Consider the following 20,670-nt stretch of genomic DNA (forward strand, 5'->3'; position numbering starts at 1 on the left):
GAGCCTAGTGATTTGAGGAAGGAGTCTTTCCCCCCAAATTTAATAAGAGCTATTGAACTGAGCGAGTGTTTGCATTACTCTGGTTTCCCTTGTAAACATTCACCTTAACTCCAGATTTAATATCATTTAACTTAATTCTACATTAAACTGTAGAAATAAAAGTTAAATTAAAAAAAGGAGTGCATTGGAGGTGGGGGTTAAATCTGCTTCTAGTCCCTACTGACCCTAGTGGTTCAAAGCATTTGTCACACTTCAGTAGGACAGGCTATTGGAAGAATAAAATAAAGACAGTTCTCATCTTAAGTCAAACGATGTGCAATAAAGCATCTTTTCCTAAAAAAATTGTATTTTAAAATGTAGAAAAAAGAAGAGGAGGAGGAAGAGGATGGGAGCATTGTTAATGGATCTGTTTATGAAGACGAAGAACAGCAAGCACGGTCTGGTGCTCCATGGTTCAAGAAGCCTCTTAAAAATGTGTCAGTTGTGGATAGTGAACCAGTGAGGTTTACTGTTAAAATAACTGGAGAACCCAAGCCAGAGGTTACATGGTGGTTTGAAGGGGAAATGTTGCAAGACTGTGAGGACTATCAGTATATTGAGAGAGGAGAAACATACTGTCTCTACTTACCGGAAACTTTCCCAGAAGATGAAGGAGAATACATGTGTAAAGCAGTAAATAATAGAGGAACAGCAGCTAGCACCTGTATTCTCACAATTGAAAGTAAGAGTTAGCATTTTAATGTTTTCAAACTCCAGTTCTTTTTCCAGTGTCTATTGATCTTAATTCTTTTCTCTTCTTTTCTAGCTGATGACTATTAAATATCCTACTTTTTCTGGAGCCTTCCTTCCCTAAATTTACTGCATCCATCTCTTTCCCTCTTTCTGTGGTGGGCCAACAAGAAGGTGTTTGTCATTCCTGAAATAATATACCCAACTGCCTGAATAACAGTTTCTAAGTGAAATTTGCCAATAGAAGTTTGGTTCACTGAAGCACAACAGCTTGATCTACATTGGCTGCTTGTATGCGCCACTGTGTTGCTTCATGCAACAAGGCCTTTTCTATTTGGCAAGGTATTCAGGTGAAGTGGCTTGCCATGTTCCAGCCATTTTTATCATGTCAACACAAAAGCTTGTACCAGTGTGGCAAAAAACCAACCTAGTTGCACAGTGAACTGTTTCAGACAAATAGTGTACAACTTGGAGCCACCTCCAAGTAATTGTGTATTGTGGCCTTGATGCCACTTTTTGTATGTATGAAGCTAGGTGGAATACAAAAGTAAATTGTAATTTGTTCCTACAGCTAAATATCAAGCCATATACATACAAATCTTCATTTCTTTGGTTCTGGAAGCTGTTAGTCAGAAACAAGTGATTTTTGGTAATGTAGCCAAAATGTAATGTAGTAGTTTAAGTTATGCCTTGTTTAATGCAACATTTTCTTTAAATCTGCTTTAATAAAAGCAAATTAAGAGTTGCAGTGGCTTGAAGGCCGAAGTTCTTTGGAATCAAACATTTTGCATTTATTTGCTATAAGGTGGCAGACACTGTCTGGCATTTTGTTTGCGACACTGAACTAAGTTTGCAACACTCAATTTGAAGCTGTTAATAGGATAGTGGGTGGCTTTTGAACTTGTTCTCAGCTTGTATAACTCATCTATAAAATCATCTCATTATGGTTTTTCCAAACTACAATGCAAACTGAAGTTTTCATATATCCTTAGAACATATAGATATTACACCTTTGCTTTTTGCTAATGAACAGCAGCTAAACAAATTTCAATATGCACTATTATGCAATGGAAAAGAGAAAGAGAGAGAAGAGAATCCTCCACTAGATTTTGGCTTATATTTAGTTGGCCAGACAATCTAGAATTACATTTTAATGCAAGATAGAACTGGTTTTCTTTAATTTGACCATATAGCAAGTTACCTATTCTGTATTCTGAACTGGGAAATTATTAAATCTCAATTCTGTAATTTGAATACTCTTCTTCATTTTATAAAGGACGGTGGCTATCATTTATGTATAGCAGCACACACTGAAAAACATTTTATTTTCTATCTGAGAGCTTAAGAAAACACAAGAGACAAATTACCCATTAGTTTACATTTATTGAGAACTCGTACAAAAAAACATTACAATTAATGTGTATTCATGAATACATACAATGTCAATATTGCAAACTCAACACAACATACTGTAAAGCATTTGATTTACCTCACGTCCAAGCTGCATCTCCCTAAGATACTTCCCATCACAGTAGCCTTTTAAAGACAATCTTCTTTTTTAACACGTGTAGTTTCTGTAGAGAACACTATCTCAGGACGAAAATGCATCTTGCATGCATATAAGATACAGTTTGCATAAAACATGAATTTTATAGGGTACTAGGAGTAGGAAAAGTGGATCTGTTGAATGCATTTTGCAGGGCCCAGCGCTTGCTTTATGAACTGCTAGTGTACAAAAAACCTAGAAGCTCTACAGTCTAGCTCATGAAAAAGAAGGTCTCCCAGCAGCTGATGAAATATTTTCAGGAAAGAGGATAATTAGTGAATTATACAGCCTACCTAACGACTAAAAAAAAAAAATCACTGAAATGTAATTTACACAATAGATATAGATTTTTAAAAAGATAACTAGCAAAGCATGTCCTATACAGAACACATACTGAAGGGTGGTCTATAAACCGCTACTGTTAGTTGAAATTTATTTTCTCTTATTTTAGGTAAATGCATGCATTAACCTCACTTCTGATTCTAATCATGGCACTAACATTCCATATTAGAAATTTGCAATGATTCTATCACAGCACAAGAACCGTTTACTGAAAACTAATAATTGTTTCTGAAAAAAATCCAAGATTGAAACTGAACAGCAAAACTACCCTCAATACAAGAAGATGCTAACAGGTACACCAGAAAATGTATAATGCTCAATATAAAGACTATTAAAAGCAGATCATCTCCTATGCCAACGATTTCATTCCCCGCCCCCCACCATTACATCCCATTGACCCTGAAGTTGTCTTCAATTTAAGCTGAGTTCATTAAAAACTAAGTAGCAAAAATAATCTTTGTTTTAAAATGAAGCAAAACCCAACCCAATGAAGTTCTTCAGCACATATCTAGTTCTCTCATAAAAAATGAAATCTGACATGTTATACTACAACAAAAAATGAAGTGGCTTGAGGGAATTCAAGTACAACTATTAATTTAGTTGTGAAATGCAAAACATATCTATGCTTGACTATTTAGCAGTGTCAACTGATAGATGGTTTGTATTATTACCACATAACAAGTTATGGAACATTTATGGTCAAGCAAATAGCACTTTAAAGAATGAGAAGCGATTAAAACAGGCAAATTATACCCTACACCATTAAGTATGGGATACATTTAAAATCGGTATTGTTTTGCCAATTTTACCTTCTACATGGAGCCCTTCTATGGTCCATGCTCATCGGCTCACCATGGCCATACACTCAAAGGAATCCTCTTTATTGGAAGTAACTATCTCAGGACCTGATTTTATGAGCTATGATTTGGTGCTTGCAGCATCTTCAGCACTGTGTGTGAAAATGAAGGCAGTGTTTTTGAATATTTTTCTTTGATGCAGAGAAAAGCAGGACTTTCGATAAATCAAAACATTTTATTAAGTGATAAACCAAAAACGGATGGTACTGCCTCAGTATTTCAACTGAAAAATTGTATCAGTAAGCTATCTAGATAAGCCATATACAAAACATTTAAACTGGCAAAAAATATACAGCAATTTAGCTGAAATAGCAAAGAAAGTAGGAGATTGCTATAAAAAGGAAAGATTTGCCAAACTGTTAACATTTCACTGGCACACATTCTTTCTAACACTAGTCTGCAAAATTCAAGTCTAATTTTTCCTTCTGTATCAAATCAAATAAGAACGCTAGATTACTTTATATTTTACTTTTACTATGGTGTGTAACTTAAACTCACTTAGTTTAGGGATTGAGAGAAACATACAGTATGCTTGAGTAAGTAGTATTGGGTATAACATCCTTTTACAGTATAAAAGCATTTGTGAAGGCTGTTGAAGTTCTGACCAAGTGTTTCCTGTATCTTGAAAAAATATTTTATATTCATTTGTAACAACTCAGCTAACAAGGGAAAAAATAGTAAGTGATTTACTCAAAAATTATTGCAGCAATCCACTTATCTTTTAAAAGTAAAGATACACAATGACCCAGAAATGTAAATAATTGTTTCAGACTTTCCATTGGAATGGAACCATGAATAGCAGAATACATTTGGGGAAAGATACTGGCAGATTGCTTTTGAATACACAACCACAAAAAAAAAATTCTCACAGGGACAACATTAATATACTGAAATATGTATTTATACACTTCCTTAGGTTGTGCTTACCTGTGCTTTTTGCAGCAGAACCTAAGGTGGAAGGTCTGGGAAGGCACTGTGAAGTATAAATAATTGCACTGTTTGCAATTAATAAAGATTTTATACTTTAAATGAATCAAAATCAACAGCCTCCATTTGGTGAATGATAAAGAATCTGGTGAATTTTTGTTCTGTTTAGTTAGTAACTACACCATTCTCCAATAAGCTACAGACGAATCATGCAAAATATTTGATCAAGAAACGTTACAGCCTACTCTAAATATATTTAATAACTTCCTAGTAGTATCTTCAAAATTTCTAATTTAAATCCTAAATTGGGATAAAAATAATTCCCTCCTGATTCTACAACAAAATGCATTTCTATCTATCTGTGCAGCAAAACTACTTCATTTTGAGCCTCATTTTATCCTTCCCTTGCAGCCACCCTACATGTATTCTCAAAACAAAATCGTTTTCCAAAAAATAAGGCTAATACAGGTTTATAAAATTAGCATATACCTATATCACCAAATATGCAAACGGAGACAACACAACTTCCTCCTCACAAGCATTTTAAATTTGTTTTGTTAATGTACAAGTTTATATCTGAATCCCTAACAAACAATGTTACTTAAGTAAATGACAATTGCTTTTAGCTAAAGCTAAACGTCTGAAGTATACTTACCCATAAAGCTCAATACATACACACATATACATATATATGCACACCTAGGTTTCTGAATTAAGATGCAGTTATGATTTCCTAAGAGATCAGCACTGTATTTTATTCCAACATAATATTCACACAGGTATGGCATTTGCATTATGTGGAACATTGACAAAAAGATACTGTTGCAGTTCATCATTTTGTCATTCTGATGTACTTACAGTGCAATGCTCCTTGAAGGAACAATCAAGGATGATACACAGCACAGTCCTCCTCACCCCTACAGAGCTAGTTCTATACTGGCTGGATCAAACCTGCACTTCAACAGACAATGGCAAGACAGACTGTATTGCATGTAATCTAATATATGCAAAAAAGCAAACAGTGGAATTTAACAGAACACCAGTTTTCAGTATGAATTATTATGAGTTAAATGTTTCATGGAGGTTTTTCAAATTATAACTTAATAACTAGTCTTCAGCATTTAAAAATAGGCCTCATCTGTAAGAGGTTTTCCTGTTAAGCACTCCCAGACTCCAAATTTTCTAGACAAATAACAGTTTTGCTAACTAAAAAAAGCATATCCTCACTACACTGAATTCTGAAGCAAAGTGCTGCAAACTGATTGTTGAGCACATTTTGACTTCTAGAGTATTTTATTATAATAGCGTGCCTGAAAAAATATACTAAATAATTAAATCATGTATAAAAACAAAGGTTAACTATAGCAGCTATGCGGGTCTGAGACAGTGGTCATGAATAAAAAGAAATTTCAACTGTTAATGCAGTAGAAGTATGTCAAGAAACACCTTCACATACATGCAATTTTTAATCAAGTAGAAAGAGGAGAATATCAAGATGCTGAACAGCAAAATACAATCACAGAAGAGATCCTTCTATAACTATTCTGCAAGGGGAGAATACCAATATCAAGCTCAAGCTTTCCAAGGGGAAAAAAAATCTTATTTGTGTACATGTACAGCATTGCTAACAAATCCTTGAATTCTCTGAGTACCCACATATCCAACTTACCGACACAGGAGGTTTCATATTATTTATTGTAAAGCACAAAACAGGCATTTAAAAGTGATCAAGTATACATTGAAAAAGTACATTTATATCACAAAGCATTGACCACATAATAGTTGCAAATACATTTGCTGGAATGTGTACATCTACACTAATGTACTAAAAACAAACCGATTTCCATTTCTACACAGAAATATTACCTCCTATCAGTAGTGATAGATATTTTGTACATTTTCAAAAACACTATTTTTTAAACCAAACAAAATTATGATCTTCATCAAGGCGTCTGCATCCATACATTTAACAAAGGTTTTTTCCCCCACATAATGAAGCAAATACTGTATTGTCCACTTCTTATTATTGGCCCTGTGCGAAGAAATACATAAGAGATACACAAAAGGTTAAAGAAAATATTTTTAAAATTGTGCTAACTCAGGAGTGAAGCCTTTAAGAAAGAAAAATTGGTTAATGTAATGGTGGTGGCTTCCTGCATGGCTTTCAAAAACCCTGGGAGGAGAAATTTTTTGATCAAAAACACTGAATGTATGCAAAGAAAGACACAGACCTCCAGTTAACTGAGAGCATGAATTCATTTACTAATTATTCTTTGCCAGGAAAAAGAATGCATACTCCAGAAAGGTATCAAGGTGGGAGACATGCAAAAAAGAAAAAAAAAAGTAAAACACAAAAAACCACCAAAAAAACCAAAACAAAAAACCAGACCAAAACCCCAAGCAATAAGATTTTGAACAACCATTGAAGTATCAGCCAACAAATTCATAATTTTTATACCTGTGGTGCTGGAGGATGTTGCGGCATTCCTTGCGGACTTGTCTGGGCATAATAGGCTGCCTGCTGTCTATAGTATTCAGCCCACGCTGCACTATAATCTGGTTGACCTGCTGGAGGGGCCCCGGCTGGAGCTGGAACTGCCTGACCTAGAACAAATGTAGATTACACAACTCTGGTGCCATTACAGGGACAAAAGAAGCTCAAAATAATCTCATTTCTAACAAACATTACCTTGCTTCTTGTAATATTCCTCCCAAGCCTTTGAATAATCTTGTGGCTGCCCTTGTTGACCTGAAAAACCCCCCACATTTTAATGTAAACACAGCTCCCAGGTACACCAAAATTACAGACAAGAATACAGTGGAAGAGTTCTTTGCTGTTTCATTTGAAGTTTAGTGTAAATAAAAAGATGACGGTATTAAATCTCAGGGTTATGCAATATTTTTCTTGCTGCATACATTATTTTAGCACATAAAAAACCAAAGGTTTTATGTCTTGACACTATATCCCTAAAATTTGTCCTGTTTGAGAATAATCTATGAACACTTCTAATTTCATGTGGGTTTGCATGAAATGCTAACAATCCCTCCCACCCTCCGCCACAAGAATCTGGAAACATCACATTTTTATCCTGCTGTCTTGAGTGTGGGGTGGTGGTGGAGGGATGGAGGCACATACATGCAGTTATCTCTCTTTTTTCTAACATAAAATGCAATTCCGCAACATAAACTAACCTGTTTCCCCTTCAGTAAGTTCTAGCAGCTTCTAGGGCAGTTTGAGTCCAGAAACGGACACATTAGCAAAGGGTTAACCCCTTCCCACCAGCTGCTTTTGGAGGAAGTTAAAAACACACACACAAAGAAAACCCAGGGAATATCAATAAAAGAAGCCCACATCATGTCTAATTTGTACCCCTAGTCAGATACTGCTGTACCTAAATTCATATGCACTCTTAATAGTTTTTTGTGTCTAATGACTATACCTATATTCATTTTAAGTGAACTTGGGTAGAGATAGGAATGTCTGCTGTACCTGTGTACACTGTACACACACTGTAAAAGTGTTGAACTTAATATGTGAACAGGACTGTCTTAGACGATTGTGAAACTCCAGGATTACAGAAGAACATTCAATTTAAATTAAGAGACAGCTAGTGGTCCCACTAATTTTTCTCATTTCTGTGCGGAATGAGTTTTGTTCTGGGTAGCAGTATCAAAGCAGTGTGTGTGCACGTGCATTCAGAATGGGGCCTTCCTGAGTCGACCTGAGCGCGATCTAAAACTAACTGAGCAGACATCAAACAACTTGTGAGCGCGCACACATAAAGGGAACAGTGCAGACAGCCATAATGATTTAAATGATTTCAGTGTACCATGAGACATCATCTAATTTGCATTGGGCTCTGTCTGGAGCAAGAGGGCAGTACAACTCATCTTTTTTCTTTATTACAATAAGATTACAACAGTGCATATAACATGATCAAGAATGGTAATAATATATGCAAGTATAACTGGGGGGCGGGGGAGAGGGAAAGATCCCTTAAACGTAACTTAAACCCATCTTAAAGGGATAGACTCCTACACTGGGTGAGAAGTAACATCTGTCCTGATGTATACAGCAGTCTTTTTGAGAAATCCTAACTGATCTGAAACTGTCTGCTAATTTCATATTTCAACTAAGTGGGCGCTCAGATTATTGGGGATGCTTTTGTAGATACTAAACTTTTTGGTGACAGGACAAGATACAAACACGTGATGCTTCAACAGAAACTAAATCTCAATTATGTCAGAAAGTTTGTGTTATGGTTAAGTGAAACAATCTTAGCAATTAACTTTTAGGAGAGTTTAAAGTCTTTTTAAAAAGTAAAGTATACCCATGTAAAGAGAAATTGAATTAAGAAGGTACATGACTAGCTTTATGTTACATTTTTTTAACTCTGAGTCACAGCAAAACTTATGACAAACTAGCAAATTCGTAAGTTGAAAGCCTTTGTATTTGTAGCAGTGGAGATTTTAGTGAAAAGTTATATAATTGCATCTGATTATATTTATTTATTTATCACATTTATATACTGCCCAAAGCTTGCGTCTATGGGCAGTTTATATGAAAGATTGAGTTATCAAGATCAAGAGTTCAGGGTACATACATTTCCTGAAGAGATTCTACTGATGCATTTTACACACAAAATTTCTTGCATACAGAAAGAGAGCTTTGACAAGTGAGAGAGGGTGTTCTGATCGTGTTATCATCCCAAAGTTCCCACTGTGTAAATGGAAGGCACTTCAGCTTGTGCTTGTGTACACGAGCATGTCTCTTCAACTGCAAATACTGCTCAAAGCAAGTCTGGAGGGCCCCTCCAAGTCTTGGCATCACATTTTGGGGCAGGGAGAGGGAGATCAGCAATACCCCTACAGGAATGTAAGTGCTTTCCATTTGCACGGCAAGGTTTTTGGCTCCAAGACCACGTGTTTTAACTCTGAAATACTTGGAATAAATTTCACAATTGCATAATCAGTAAAAAAGCAACCAATAAAGATATCTGTGTGGCCAACTACAAGTTAGAATTTATTCCCTGTACATTTTTGGTGTTCTAAGCGAAAAACATTTACAATGCTTTACTGGGGTTTTAGCAGATAGGTTATAAAACATGGAACTATTTGCACTTGAACCTGTGATACATGTATGTGAAGTTGAAAGGCAACTGGCATAATTCTACTTTCAAGACATGTGTCATCATATCATCAAATCTCACTTGTTTATCGCATTGTAAAAATAGCCTCTCTACAGCCAAACTTAATATTATCATTTCACAGGATGGAGTACCTGTAAATGTTGTCCCCGTTTTCCCCTCACAATTGAATAATTTGAGGACAAATGTAGATTTTAAGTTTATGGACATACTCAACTGAAGCACACTAATACTGTAATTATGTAGGTCTGCTTCACTGTCAGGAACACAAATAATATTTCCCCCATCTTGGAAGACTAATGATAGCCTCATGTTTGCATGAATTGTCAAACAAGTATTTTCTGATCATTCTACAAGACTGTTTAACAAATTATGAGATTCCATGTTTAAGGGAACAGCTCCACATAGGAACATCATCAGTGAAGATGGTTACCATGTGAGCAAAACAAGAAGTACTAGTTACATGGGAAGTTTCAGAAGATTCTGGTCTCCATGAAATATGCTTGCACACATACTTTGAACACCCAATTTTCTTGATATAAAATGGTGGGTACAACTACCCAATTTTCTTGCAATAAGATATTGGGTACAAACAAGAGACTGTAGAATATAAATGATTATGGAGGGAGTAAGCCTTAAGACAGATCTCCCAACTGAATAGAGGCATTTATAAAATGCACTCTCAATTCCTAATTTCCAGGGGCAACTCAGTAAAAAATAGTTCCCAACATATATCAGTTTAGAAATACCTAAGTGTTTTGTTATTTTAAGATATACATTGCATATGGAACAGTAAAAGCAGTAAAACATAAAACCCTCTTTTCTGTCACAAGAAAATGTAACACATACCCATTTTTTTATAGTACTCCTCCCATGCCTTTGTGTAATCTACCTGTCCTGCTGGAGCTGGATTAGGTTGATCACCTAATTGAACAGAAAGTGAAAAAAGAAAAAAGTGTTTATGTGTGCATATATATGTTATAATTCTCTCACACACAGAGCTTCAGATTTAGAATCTATTCACATTGTACAAAATCTTAAATGTATCAACAGCCAAAACCACTCACTAAGATCAACTGCAAAGCATTTAACAAAACAATGATAAACTAAAACAGACAATATAGATTACTTTTAATCACACCTAGAATCCTTGCTGAAAAACGCTTCGTGGATATGCTGAAGTTCACATATAATTTTATGCATAACATACAACTTGGCATATCCACTAATGACATGTCTGGTACACCATTCCTGAAACTGTTCACTACTTGCAGACACAGAGGTTCTACACACGATCAAGGTGTAGAACTTCAAGGGGTCTGGTGGGGAGAGGGGGCTTAGCCCGCTCTCCCTGCACACAAGCAGTTGCTCACCTTGCTGGGCAGCCACATTGGCCACTCAGATGAGCAGCGGCTTTGTGTACCCAGCCACGGCCTACTGGGGAGCTCTGGCTTTGGGGGGAAGGGAAGTGCTGGCACTCCAGGAAAGCACTGTGCAAGTGCATGGTGCCTTCCTCCCTCCCCCATACCTCGAGTGTGTCAGCCGTGGCCACACAATCAAAATAACGAGGTGAACAGAGCACTCGATCCGTTAACCACGTTTAGCAGGAGGGTTTCTTAGGCAGGCTAGCCGCCGTGGAACCACTGGGTTCACCTGTGAGCCCGGTGGTTCTGATGATCACTAGAAACTGGGCTGGGCTCCCTAAGCCCGGTTTCTAGTGATCATGGGAATAACTTCATAGATTCAAGCACAGAATACACATGATGGCTGCATGTGTCCTGCTGTGGGTAAATCCCCCACTGCACTATGCTCCTCATACAGTGGTCATAGGATTTCTAAAGGCTTCCAGATAGCCACAGTTCTGGGCAGTGTGGATTGAGTGGGTTCATGAGCCACGTGGCCCAAAGAACATAGATCATCGGAGGGAGGGAAGAGTTAAGAGCACTCCTGACTTTTCACCGACCCCCAGCCTGCCCTGCTGACCTGGGTCTTCAGAATGACCTTTCTATCTTTGAACTCTACAGTGACTGGATCTGGAGCAAGGTTAAGAGTCTCACAGAACAGTTATGCCCCAGACTGAAAAGAAGCAAATTCCTACCCCAATACATAGATGAATGATGGCCAACTAGTGGCCCACAGGCTGACTTGGCCAATTTGGATGGCCTTCTATGGCCCCTGCTTTCTTCCTGCTGCCAGTGTTCTTCCCTACCTACTGCTCACTTTCAAACAGGATTTGGAAATGTAATGCTGTAGATAAAAATCTAGTTTGATCCTATCCCTATGTAAGGAAGGGTAAATGAAGCACTATGACAACACTACATGCAAGAAATAACCAAGCCAACCCCAAAGGAAGCTAGATGGAGAAAGACAGAGGGGAAGATTGAGCAAGGTAGCAGTGATGTTGGGCCCTTGAGGGAGAAACATTGAGTAGGGTCAGCAGAGACCTTGAGAGCTCACTAAACACTGTGGAGCCCAGTTGGAAAATGCTGTTGAAATGAAAGATGGAAAACACAAACAAGCAAGGTTCCTAATTTTTAAACATGGTTGTGAGTGAACCAAGTTAGCCTTAAGGGTAGTGAGAAACTGTTCATAATTATCTGTGGTCAGGAAAGGACATTCCATACATGCTGTCGGTGCTAAGGAATGTGTTAGGTGAACATGCCTAGAACCAATGAGCACCATAAATAGCATCCCCTCCACTTCCAAAGTTGGCCATCTCTGATCTTGATGGAGTATTACCTCACAAATATAGTACTCTATACAGTTCACAGCTCCAGTCTTTAAACACTACAATAAACATTCATTTTTGCAAGAAACCTGGAAGTTATATATTTACTGCAGGTTGAGATTCTCTTAATTACAGCAAGAATTTGGGTGGGCAACAATGTGCACCACGCCTTTTATTTTAATCCTTGCCAACACAATGTTATATCCGAAGTTTCAGAGACCTAATTTCAAAAATGCTGTGATAAATGATACATACATGATGTGAAATTATAAGGTGTGGACTGTTGTACATAATATACAACACACAGAGAAAACATATTTTACAATATAAACATACTGCAGTATAATCAAACCTCTATCATGTAGAGGTTTACAAAGACAATCCCATCATAAGAAGTAACTATTTCTATCATACAAGTCAGCTGGTACCTTGTCCATTGGTCTGAGTGGCTGGTGGTGCACTAGGTGGAGCCGCAGGTGGTGGCTGTGCTTGCTGCTGATAGTAGTGAGCATAATAAGCTGCCCATGCTGCTGAATTAGGATCTGTTGGCTTGCCTAGGAAATTGAACATTACTTTCAGTTTAGCATATATTGGTAAGCTTCAGTGATTTCTCTTCTCTTCAAAGACTTCACACCTTTCAGCACAATAACATCCACTGTGGGCTGCTTCAATCATCATTTTCTGAATTACCAAGAAAGCACTCCAACATAGGGAAAGCCATGTCACCATATCACAACCACCTGGATAACTGTACACATAGTGGCCCTAGATCATCTATAAAATCAATTAAGCTAACTGCAGAAATATTTGTTTTCTTTGTTTACTCTAGCAAGTAAACAATTTGCAATTTGGCACATATAATCACCTCAGCAGCAGCCAGCAGTACAAGTATAAATGCAAGGTGGTAGTTCATACTCAGTGAACTAACAGGTGTGGCTCCATTCAACAGGAATGGTCAATGTATGTTGGAAGACATATGGCAATTTCCTCTAAGACTGAAGTGAATCGGGAAGCTTCTGCTCATATGGAACAAAGTATTCCAACACAGAGCTCCAAAGCAGCTACACAGAACTCTGCATAGGAGTACTCTTTTAAGAAAGAGTCACATCCATTTTATACTAAAATATAGCTTCTTCATATGGTTCTGGTATAATTGGATGCATACACATATTGTACACTAAGTCAATGTAACTCTTAAATTAATAAAGAGCTCTGAGCTAAACTGGGTTGCTAGCTATGTAAAATAACGCAACTCTGGAATCTATCCTATGTACTCTTACTGTTTTAACGCACGCACTGACCTGAGAAGTTAGATTTCTCATATTACCTGTGCCCAAAGTCAACTATATTCTCTACACTGACCAAGGAACTTGTGCTTCCAAATGTAATCAATTGGCATAACTATACTGATGGATTTAATGTCAAAATGTATACAAAATGCTGGAGGAGAACTTCACATTCATATGTAGAGGGCATTATGTTTTACAATTAAATGTGAAGTTCTTTTTAAAGTTGTTTTAATTTTAATTTGCAGCATACTGCAATCTATAATAATCACATCTGGAAATAGCATTAAAAGAAAATTCATGTGCAGACATTCTGAATATATACTCTTGAAGAATATTTTTAAGAGGTTTCTCCTTGCCTGGATCTGGAGGATTTGGTGGCTGCCAGTGTGGATAAGCATTACCCCATCCTTGAGGAGCATACGGTGCTGGAGGACCACTAAAAACAAAAGTGCCACATGCATTTAGATTACACTTAAATGCAACTAAAATATTAAGTTTTATTCATTTAGCATATACATACACTGTCCAAAATTCACATCTCTGGGCGGTTTACAATAAAGCAATACAGATTGGAAATCAGCTCTCCCCTTTGCATGAGCAAAACATCTTCTGCCATGCTCAATCCATACATAACTAGAAATTGCTCCCATGTTGACTCAAAACCACTGGTTTGCAGCACATTTCCTGGCATGCTTCTAGATCAACACACAGTAAATTGGGGCCTGCCGGCCAATGAGCCATAGTGAGGCAGCAGATTTTCCTGCCTTTTCTAAAGTTAGGGTAAAAGGTGGATCAGCAAGATGTTGTTCAGTTCCCTGCTTCTTGCCTTTTCTAAGGACAGGGACAACAAGTAGAACAGTGATCAGGCAGTAGCTGAAACACTTTATACCATCACCACAAGGTGAGAAGGAGGGGAAGGGCAAAGATCCAGGCAGGGAGCAGGGGCTGAATGTTGAGTGGGTGGGTAGAGGGAATGAGATTCTGGATTATGCAGAGGGCCAGAAGAAGATGAGAAGTCTGTTTTTGAGTGGAGGGAATGATCGAAATTCCACTGTGACATGACACACACCATAGAGAATGCAGTCATAGGATGAGGAGGATTCGTTTGGGCCGGGCAGGGTGGTGTTTCCTTCTATGGCACAATTGTGCACTCTAAGTAAGGGAATGGGAGCTCATGAAGCTGGCTCAGGCTCAGTTTAGGCCAGTCCTACAGTATATTAAGTTAATAGCTCAGAGGAAGAAGATTATTTAGGCCCCACACTGAGGCACAGACATTTTAAAAAGGAGAACTTTATAACTCAGTAAATGATAATAGAATAGTGTGTAGGGATGTGCACGAACTGGTCCGGAGGCCATGTTGGAAGCCTCCGGATCGGTTCGGAGCCGGACCGGTCTGGCGGTCCGGCACCGATGGGGGGGTCTACCTTCAAGGGCGGGGGGGTAGAACTTACCCCTCCTGCCGCTCTTCCCCCTCTGGCGCTGTAGTTTATAGCGAAGTTTTTGGGGCAGCAGCGTTCCTCGCTGCCTCTCCTTCTCCCGTCGTCGCCTGGAAGCCTTTGTAACAGCAGCACGCATACGCACGCTGCGTGTGACGTAGGCGGCGCACGCGCCACCAAGTGCACACGGCGGCGACAGGCGCGCGTGCCACCACGCGCACATGCGTGCTGCTATTACAAAGGCTTCCAGGTGACGACGGGGGCAGGGGAGGCAGCGAGGAACGCTGCTGCCCAAAAAACTTCACTATAAACTACAGCGCCAGGGGGAAGAGCGGCAGGAGGGGTAAGTTCTACCCCCCCCGCCCTTAAAGGTAGACCCCCCCCTCGGTGCCGGTCCGGACCATGCACATCCCTAATAGTGTGTGAACTCTAATTAAATGGATGTGCAAACTGTTTTGCATGGATTGTATTTAAGGACTATATGCTGATGGTTACTTGGAAGAACATTTATTGATGAGTAACAACTTTTTGTGTGTGCAATAAAGCTTCTTTTGAAGAAAAAACCCAGGTTGCTCACCTGTAACTATTGATCTGGTCGAGATCCGTCAACATCCATAAGAACGGGTAACGCGCCTGGCACAGGACCCTCACGGTAGAATGCTGCAGGTCACTGAGGTGACCAAGCCCTGCTCCCACACCTACAACATGCTATTTAAGGGTGGGCCAGACGCCTGTTCTTCACTTCTTGGACGATCATCCGGAATCAGGTGAGTTCATCATTGAAGGATAATAGCATGCACACTCAATACACACATAGTGTATCACTATACAGCATAGGGGTGGTTCGCGAAGGTCTTAATATGGATGCCGAAGAATCTCTACCAGATCAATAGTTACAGGTGAACAACCTGTTTAACTGGATGAAGATCCATAAGAATGGGTGTTTAGCTAGCTCCCAAAGGAGGAGAGTGCAGTAGTAGCTATTGCAACACCCGCTTCAAAACGCTTCTCTTGAAGCTCCCCTTGGCAGCAGAGAACACACCTATAGCATAATGTTTGATGAAATGTAACTCAGAGGACCAAGTTACTGCTTTACAGATGTTCTTGAAGGTTACCCCCAATAGTTGTGCAGCTGAAGAAGCATAGGCAAGCGTAGAGTGGGCCTTACATAAGAACAGCCCTGCTGGATCAGGCCCATGGCCCATCTAGTCCAGCATCCTGTTTCACACAGTGGCCCACCAGATGCCACTGGGAGCCTACAGGCAGGAGTTGAGGGCATGCCTTCTCTCCTGCTGTTACTCCTTTTATTGCTTCAGGTGGTTAAACTTTGTGTCTTGTATGCTAGCAGGATAAGCTCAACTAGCCATCTGGATATTCTTTGTCTGGAAATGCAGGAGCCTCTCACAGGGCCCTTGTGGGCTACAAACAAGCACTTGGTGGTTCTGAAGTCCTTAGTGTGAACCAGGTAATATAAAAGAGCCCTATACACATCCAAGGAGTGTACTGCACATTCTAAAGAGGTAGACAGACTCCTAAAAAATGTAGGGAGAACAATGTCCTGGTTGAGGTGGAAGTCAGACACCACTTTGAGTAGAAAGTCTGGGTCCATACACATTAGCACTTTATCAGGATAAATTCTAGTGTATGGTGAATCTATCTGCAAAGCTGTCAATTTACTTACGCGTAATTATGCTGTAGCTATGCCCAGTAAGAAGGCAGTTTTCAAAGTTACTAGCTTGATAGAGGTAGAACCCATAGGTTCAAATGGATCCTTTGTCAAAGTTCAAAGGACTAAGGATATGCTCCATGGTTCGATAAGTGTGTGAATAGGTAGTTACCAATTCACAAGGCCTTTTAAGAAAGCCTTACTCTCTGTGTGTGTGGAAAGAGAGTCTTTCCATCATAGCCTGGATGTTTTGAAGATAGCACTGCTAGATGCACCTTCAAATATACATTTGTCAGCTGTTGTGATTTTAAATCAGTTGGGTAGGAGTACATCCTTGATTGTGGCCTGCATAGGGTGAAAACCATGCATCCTTGTACAGGAATTGGACCGCAGCCATTTTCCTTTATAATTATGTCTGGTGGATGACTTCCTTTAGTTTAGAAGGATCTTACACAAAAGCTGATTCGCCATGCTGTTAAGCCAAATATGAGAACTTCTGGATGCAGTATGCTACGGTTCAGTATTAAGAGATCGACCTCTTGTGGTAGGCTCTGGTAGTGGTTCCCTGACACTACCTGAGTACCTGTGGAAACCATTGTTGTCTTGGCCACCATGGAGTCACCAGGATACACAATGTAGGCGCAGTCAGAAAGCAAGCAATCGCTCGGCTGATCAGTGGTTGTGGAGGAAACATATACAGGATCTCCTGCTGCCAATCCAACTGGAAAGTATCCCTTAGTGATTGTGGGTCATGACCTGCTCTGGAGCAGAAACAAGTGCACTTTGTGTTCTCTGAGGTGGCAAAGAGATCTATAGTCAGCTGTATGCAACTCGAGAAGAAAGGTCTAAAATATTTTGTCTTGATTTCCCATTCGTGCTGCTGTTGTGATAAAAAACCCAACTCAAGTCATCCTCCAGGATGTTGTCTAGGCCCTTCATGCGTATGGCCTTCAGATAGACCTGATGCCAGATGCACCAATGCCATAATTGTAGGCTGAGTATACAGAGGCTTTGAGACACTGTCCCTCCCCGACAGTTGATGTAGGCCAGGGCTGTGGTATTGTCTAAATGTACTTGTACAACTTTCTCCTACAGAAGTGGTAGGAAGGCTTTCATTACTTTGAAAACAGCTAGAAGCTCCAGGAAATTGATATTTCTGCTCGTTGTCCACCAGGTAAGTGAGCATAGAATTTGATCCAGGATTACTAGATGTAGGCCTTGATGATCCACATTCAGGTGGAAGACTAACAGAAACCAAAGTTGTAGCATCTTTAACCGGGCATTTCACACCACTGTGTTGCAGAATACCATAAGACCTAGGAATCTTTGAATGAGTCGGGCTGGTTGAGATGGATGCTGCTGGAAAGGAGAACCAGGTTCCTGATGCACTGGAAACATTCCTGAGGTAAGTACGCCTTCCTGGTTTCCGTGTCTAGGACTGCTCCAATGTAGTTGATAATATGAACTGGCTCCAGTTTGGATTTTTTCCAACTGACTTGGATCCCCAAGTCTTGGAAGAGAGATAGTATGTATGTCATCTGAGAACTTAACTCTTCTCTGTCTTTGGAAGTCAGGAGCCAGTCGTCCAGGAAAGGACAGACCGATATACCCCGGGTCTGCAGGTAAGCTACCACCGCAGCCATACATTTCGTAAATACCCTGGAGGCGGTAGCAAATTCGTAGGGCAAGACTGCTTATCGGTAAACTTTATTTCCTACTGCGAACCACAGATATTTTCTGTGCCGTGCTCTGATGCCAATGTAGAAATACATGTCTTTGAGATCCAGTGTCACAAGCCAGTTCTCTTGGTATAGAAGAGATAGGATCTCTTGTAACGCTATCATGCGGAATGGACAAATTTGTTCAGGTGGCATAGATCCATAATAAGTCATATGGCACCATCCCTCTTTGGGATCAGGAAGTAATGAGAGTAAAACCCCTCCCATCTGTGCACCCACTGTACCGGGACAACAACCCCTTTGGTTAACAGCTCCTTCACTTCTTCCAATAACACTTGGGAGGACTGAATGAACCTCATCCCTGTAAATCTCAGGGTTGTTCAGAACTCTATGGCGTAGCCTAAAGATATTTATTTATTTATTTACAAACTAATTTTATATCCTGCCAAACTTGCGTCTCTGGGCAGCTAACAACAATTAACACACACATAAAAGTTAAAATACAATAATTTAAAAACCATAAAATTAAACAAACTATTTTAAAATTAAAAACCTGAGAAAGCTTGGGTAAAAAAAAAAGGGTTTTCAAATCTTTTTTTTTTAAACACAATATAATCTTCAGGACCCAGTGGTCTGATGTTATGTGGTGGTGGTGGTGGGAAAAGAGAGGAGTGTAGTGGTGACAGTGAGTGGGTCTGAACCTCAAAGCTGTTTCTGAGGCTCATTCTGCTTTGTACATTGAGGTTGATTTGACTTCCCCTTGCCATGAAAAGGGAGTTTGTGGTAAGGTTGGTATTGCTTCCTAAAATCACGGAGCTCCAGCTGTCTGAATGTGGACTTTTGTTTCAAATAAGGACGGTATTTGGAGTCGTAGGAAGAGGTAGGTGTTGATGCAGTTTAAGTTTTGGCAGCGACTATAGATTTTTTTCATTTTCTCCATCATCAAGTCAGTGTCCTCACTGAAAAGGCCCTTACCACTGAACGGTAAGCCCTCAATTCTCTCTTTCATACTGTCCTGTAGGTTGGTAAAGCGAAGCCAGGCATGCCTCCGCAGGGAGATTGCAGCTGCCAAGGAGCACAATTCAGACTCTGCTAGGTGTTTGGCAGTGCTCAACTGCTGTCAGGTGAGTGCCACTGATTTATATGGTTCTTGGAATTGCTTTTTAAAATCTTCTGGGGAGAGGACCTCCATGACATTTTGTAGATCATAAGCCATGGGTATATTTCACAGTGCACGCCGAATAGTGCACTATCTTAACAGATAGGCAAGAGGTGGAATAAATCTTCCTCACCAAAAAATCCATTTTCCTACCCTCTTTGTCTGCAAGTGTAGTATGTTGGTGATCAGACTTGGAGGACAATGAAGTGGCGCAGTTGATGACTAGGGAGTTGGGAGTGGGATGCTTTAGAAGATATTCATTATCTTTCACTTGAACCTAACTAAGTAAACCTCCAGCCACTTAGACGTAGGGGTTGAGGTGTGTATTAGCTCCCATGCACATTGTTCAGCGCGTGAAATGACTGGGAGAACTGGCAGAGCCACAGGCTGAGTGGATTCTGAACTAGTCTAGTTCAGATTTGAGACCAAGGCCTAGCGCTTTAGCCATCTCCCTATGGTGACACGCTTTCATTTCCTCATTAGGAGAGACGTGGGTAGTTGGAGGCATGTCAACTGGAGGATCCACCCTGTTGTCTGGGTCATCTGGATTGGACTCTAAGTCAGAAGAGCCATGGTGATCAGGAGGTGAGTGAGACGGGGAAGGAGGTAGGTCCGTTTGTGTTTCCATAGTAGTTGTCTTCTGTGGAGTGGGAAAACTCAGTGTTTGTGTCCCAACATTCAGTTGTAAACAGTCTGTGCAGCCATATCTTAAACTCTGACATGGGGCCAGGAAGCCATTTGTGTTGCCACTGAAACAGTTTTAATTTTAGGTCATGATGGCATGGCTAAATTATCACCTCTAGCCAGGGTGTGTACAGTACGGATTGGAGTCACCTCTGATGTTAGCAGTAGATAAGGTTTCTTTTGTGAGGACTTCAAGGGTTGGTCTGTAGGGTCTGATGGAGATGGTGTCCTGTCTCTTGTCAAATCCACTGTTTTTGATTTCTTTGGTCTCATAAGAAGAATCCTCCAATCCCGACTGCTTGCATTTCAACTTCAAACACTCCAGTGTCAGAGGGGGAGCAGACTTTGAGGAGATCTTTGGAATTCAAAATAATGTCAATGCAGAGTTCGATGTCGATGGCTACGGTTTCATGGGGGGGAGCTTAATGCCGACATCAAAGTTTTTGAAGTTGATGACAAGGTCACAGGGCAGGGTTCCCCC

At 39.8% G+C, this 20,670-nt stretch overlaps 2 protein-coding genes across 18 annotated transcripts in view; one reads left to right on the forward strand and one right to left on the reverse strand.

The window, feature by feature from the left end:
• NEXN (nexilin F-actin binding protein) overlaps positions 1-1,474 on the forward strand; it is a 44,394-nt gene extending 42,920 nt beyond the window's left edge. For 5 of the 8 annotated variants that reach the window (XM_053247954.1, XM_053247956.1, XM_053247957.1 and 2 more), the window contains 2 exons: positions 361-721; positions 806-1,474. In XM_053247954.1, coding sequence (XP_053103929.1) covers positions 361-721; positions 806-819 — 375 coding nt within the window. In that variant the 3' untranslated portion in view covers positions 820-1,474. Of the gene's footprint in view, positions 1-360; positions 733-805 lie in introns of those variants that run through there. The other 3 variants (XM_053247959.1, XM_053247960.1, XM_053247953.1) reach the window with 1 other exon arrangement.
• A 618-nt stretch (positions 1,475-2,092) lies between these two features.
• FUBP1 (far upstream element binding protein 1) overlaps positions 2,093-20,670 on the reverse strand; it is a 60,367-nt gene continuing 41,789 nt past the window's right edge. For 2 of the 10 annotated variants that reach the window (XM_053247947.1, XM_053247944.1), the window contains 6 exons: positions 13,922-14,001; positions 12,705-12,830; positions 10,398-10,472; positions 7,091-7,150; positions 6,860-7,005; positions 2,093-4,447 (listed from right to left, as the gene is read on the reverse strand). In XM_053247947.1, coding sequence (XP_053103922.1) covers positions 4,340-4,447; positions 6,860-7,005; positions 7,091-7,150; positions 10,398-10,472; positions 12,705-12,830; positions 13,922-14,001 — 595 coding nt within the window. In that variant the 3' untranslated portion in view covers positions 2,093-4,339. Of the gene's footprint in view, positions 5,358-5,821; positions 6,434-6,859; positions 7,006-7,090; positions 7,151-10,397; positions 10,473-12,704; positions 12,831-13,921; positions 14,002-20,670 lie in introns of those variants that run through there. The other 8 variants (XM_053247950.1, XM_053247946.1, XR_008306538.1 and 5 more) reach the window with 7 other exon arrangements.

Source organism: Hemicordylus capensis, chromosome 4 (assembly GCF_027244095.1).
Source record: "Hemicordylus capensis ecotype Gifberg chromosome 4, rHemCap1.1.pri, whole genome shotgun sequence".
NCBI lineage: Eukaryota > Metazoa > Chordata > Lepidosauria > Squamata > Cordylidae > Hemicordylus > Hemicordylus capensis.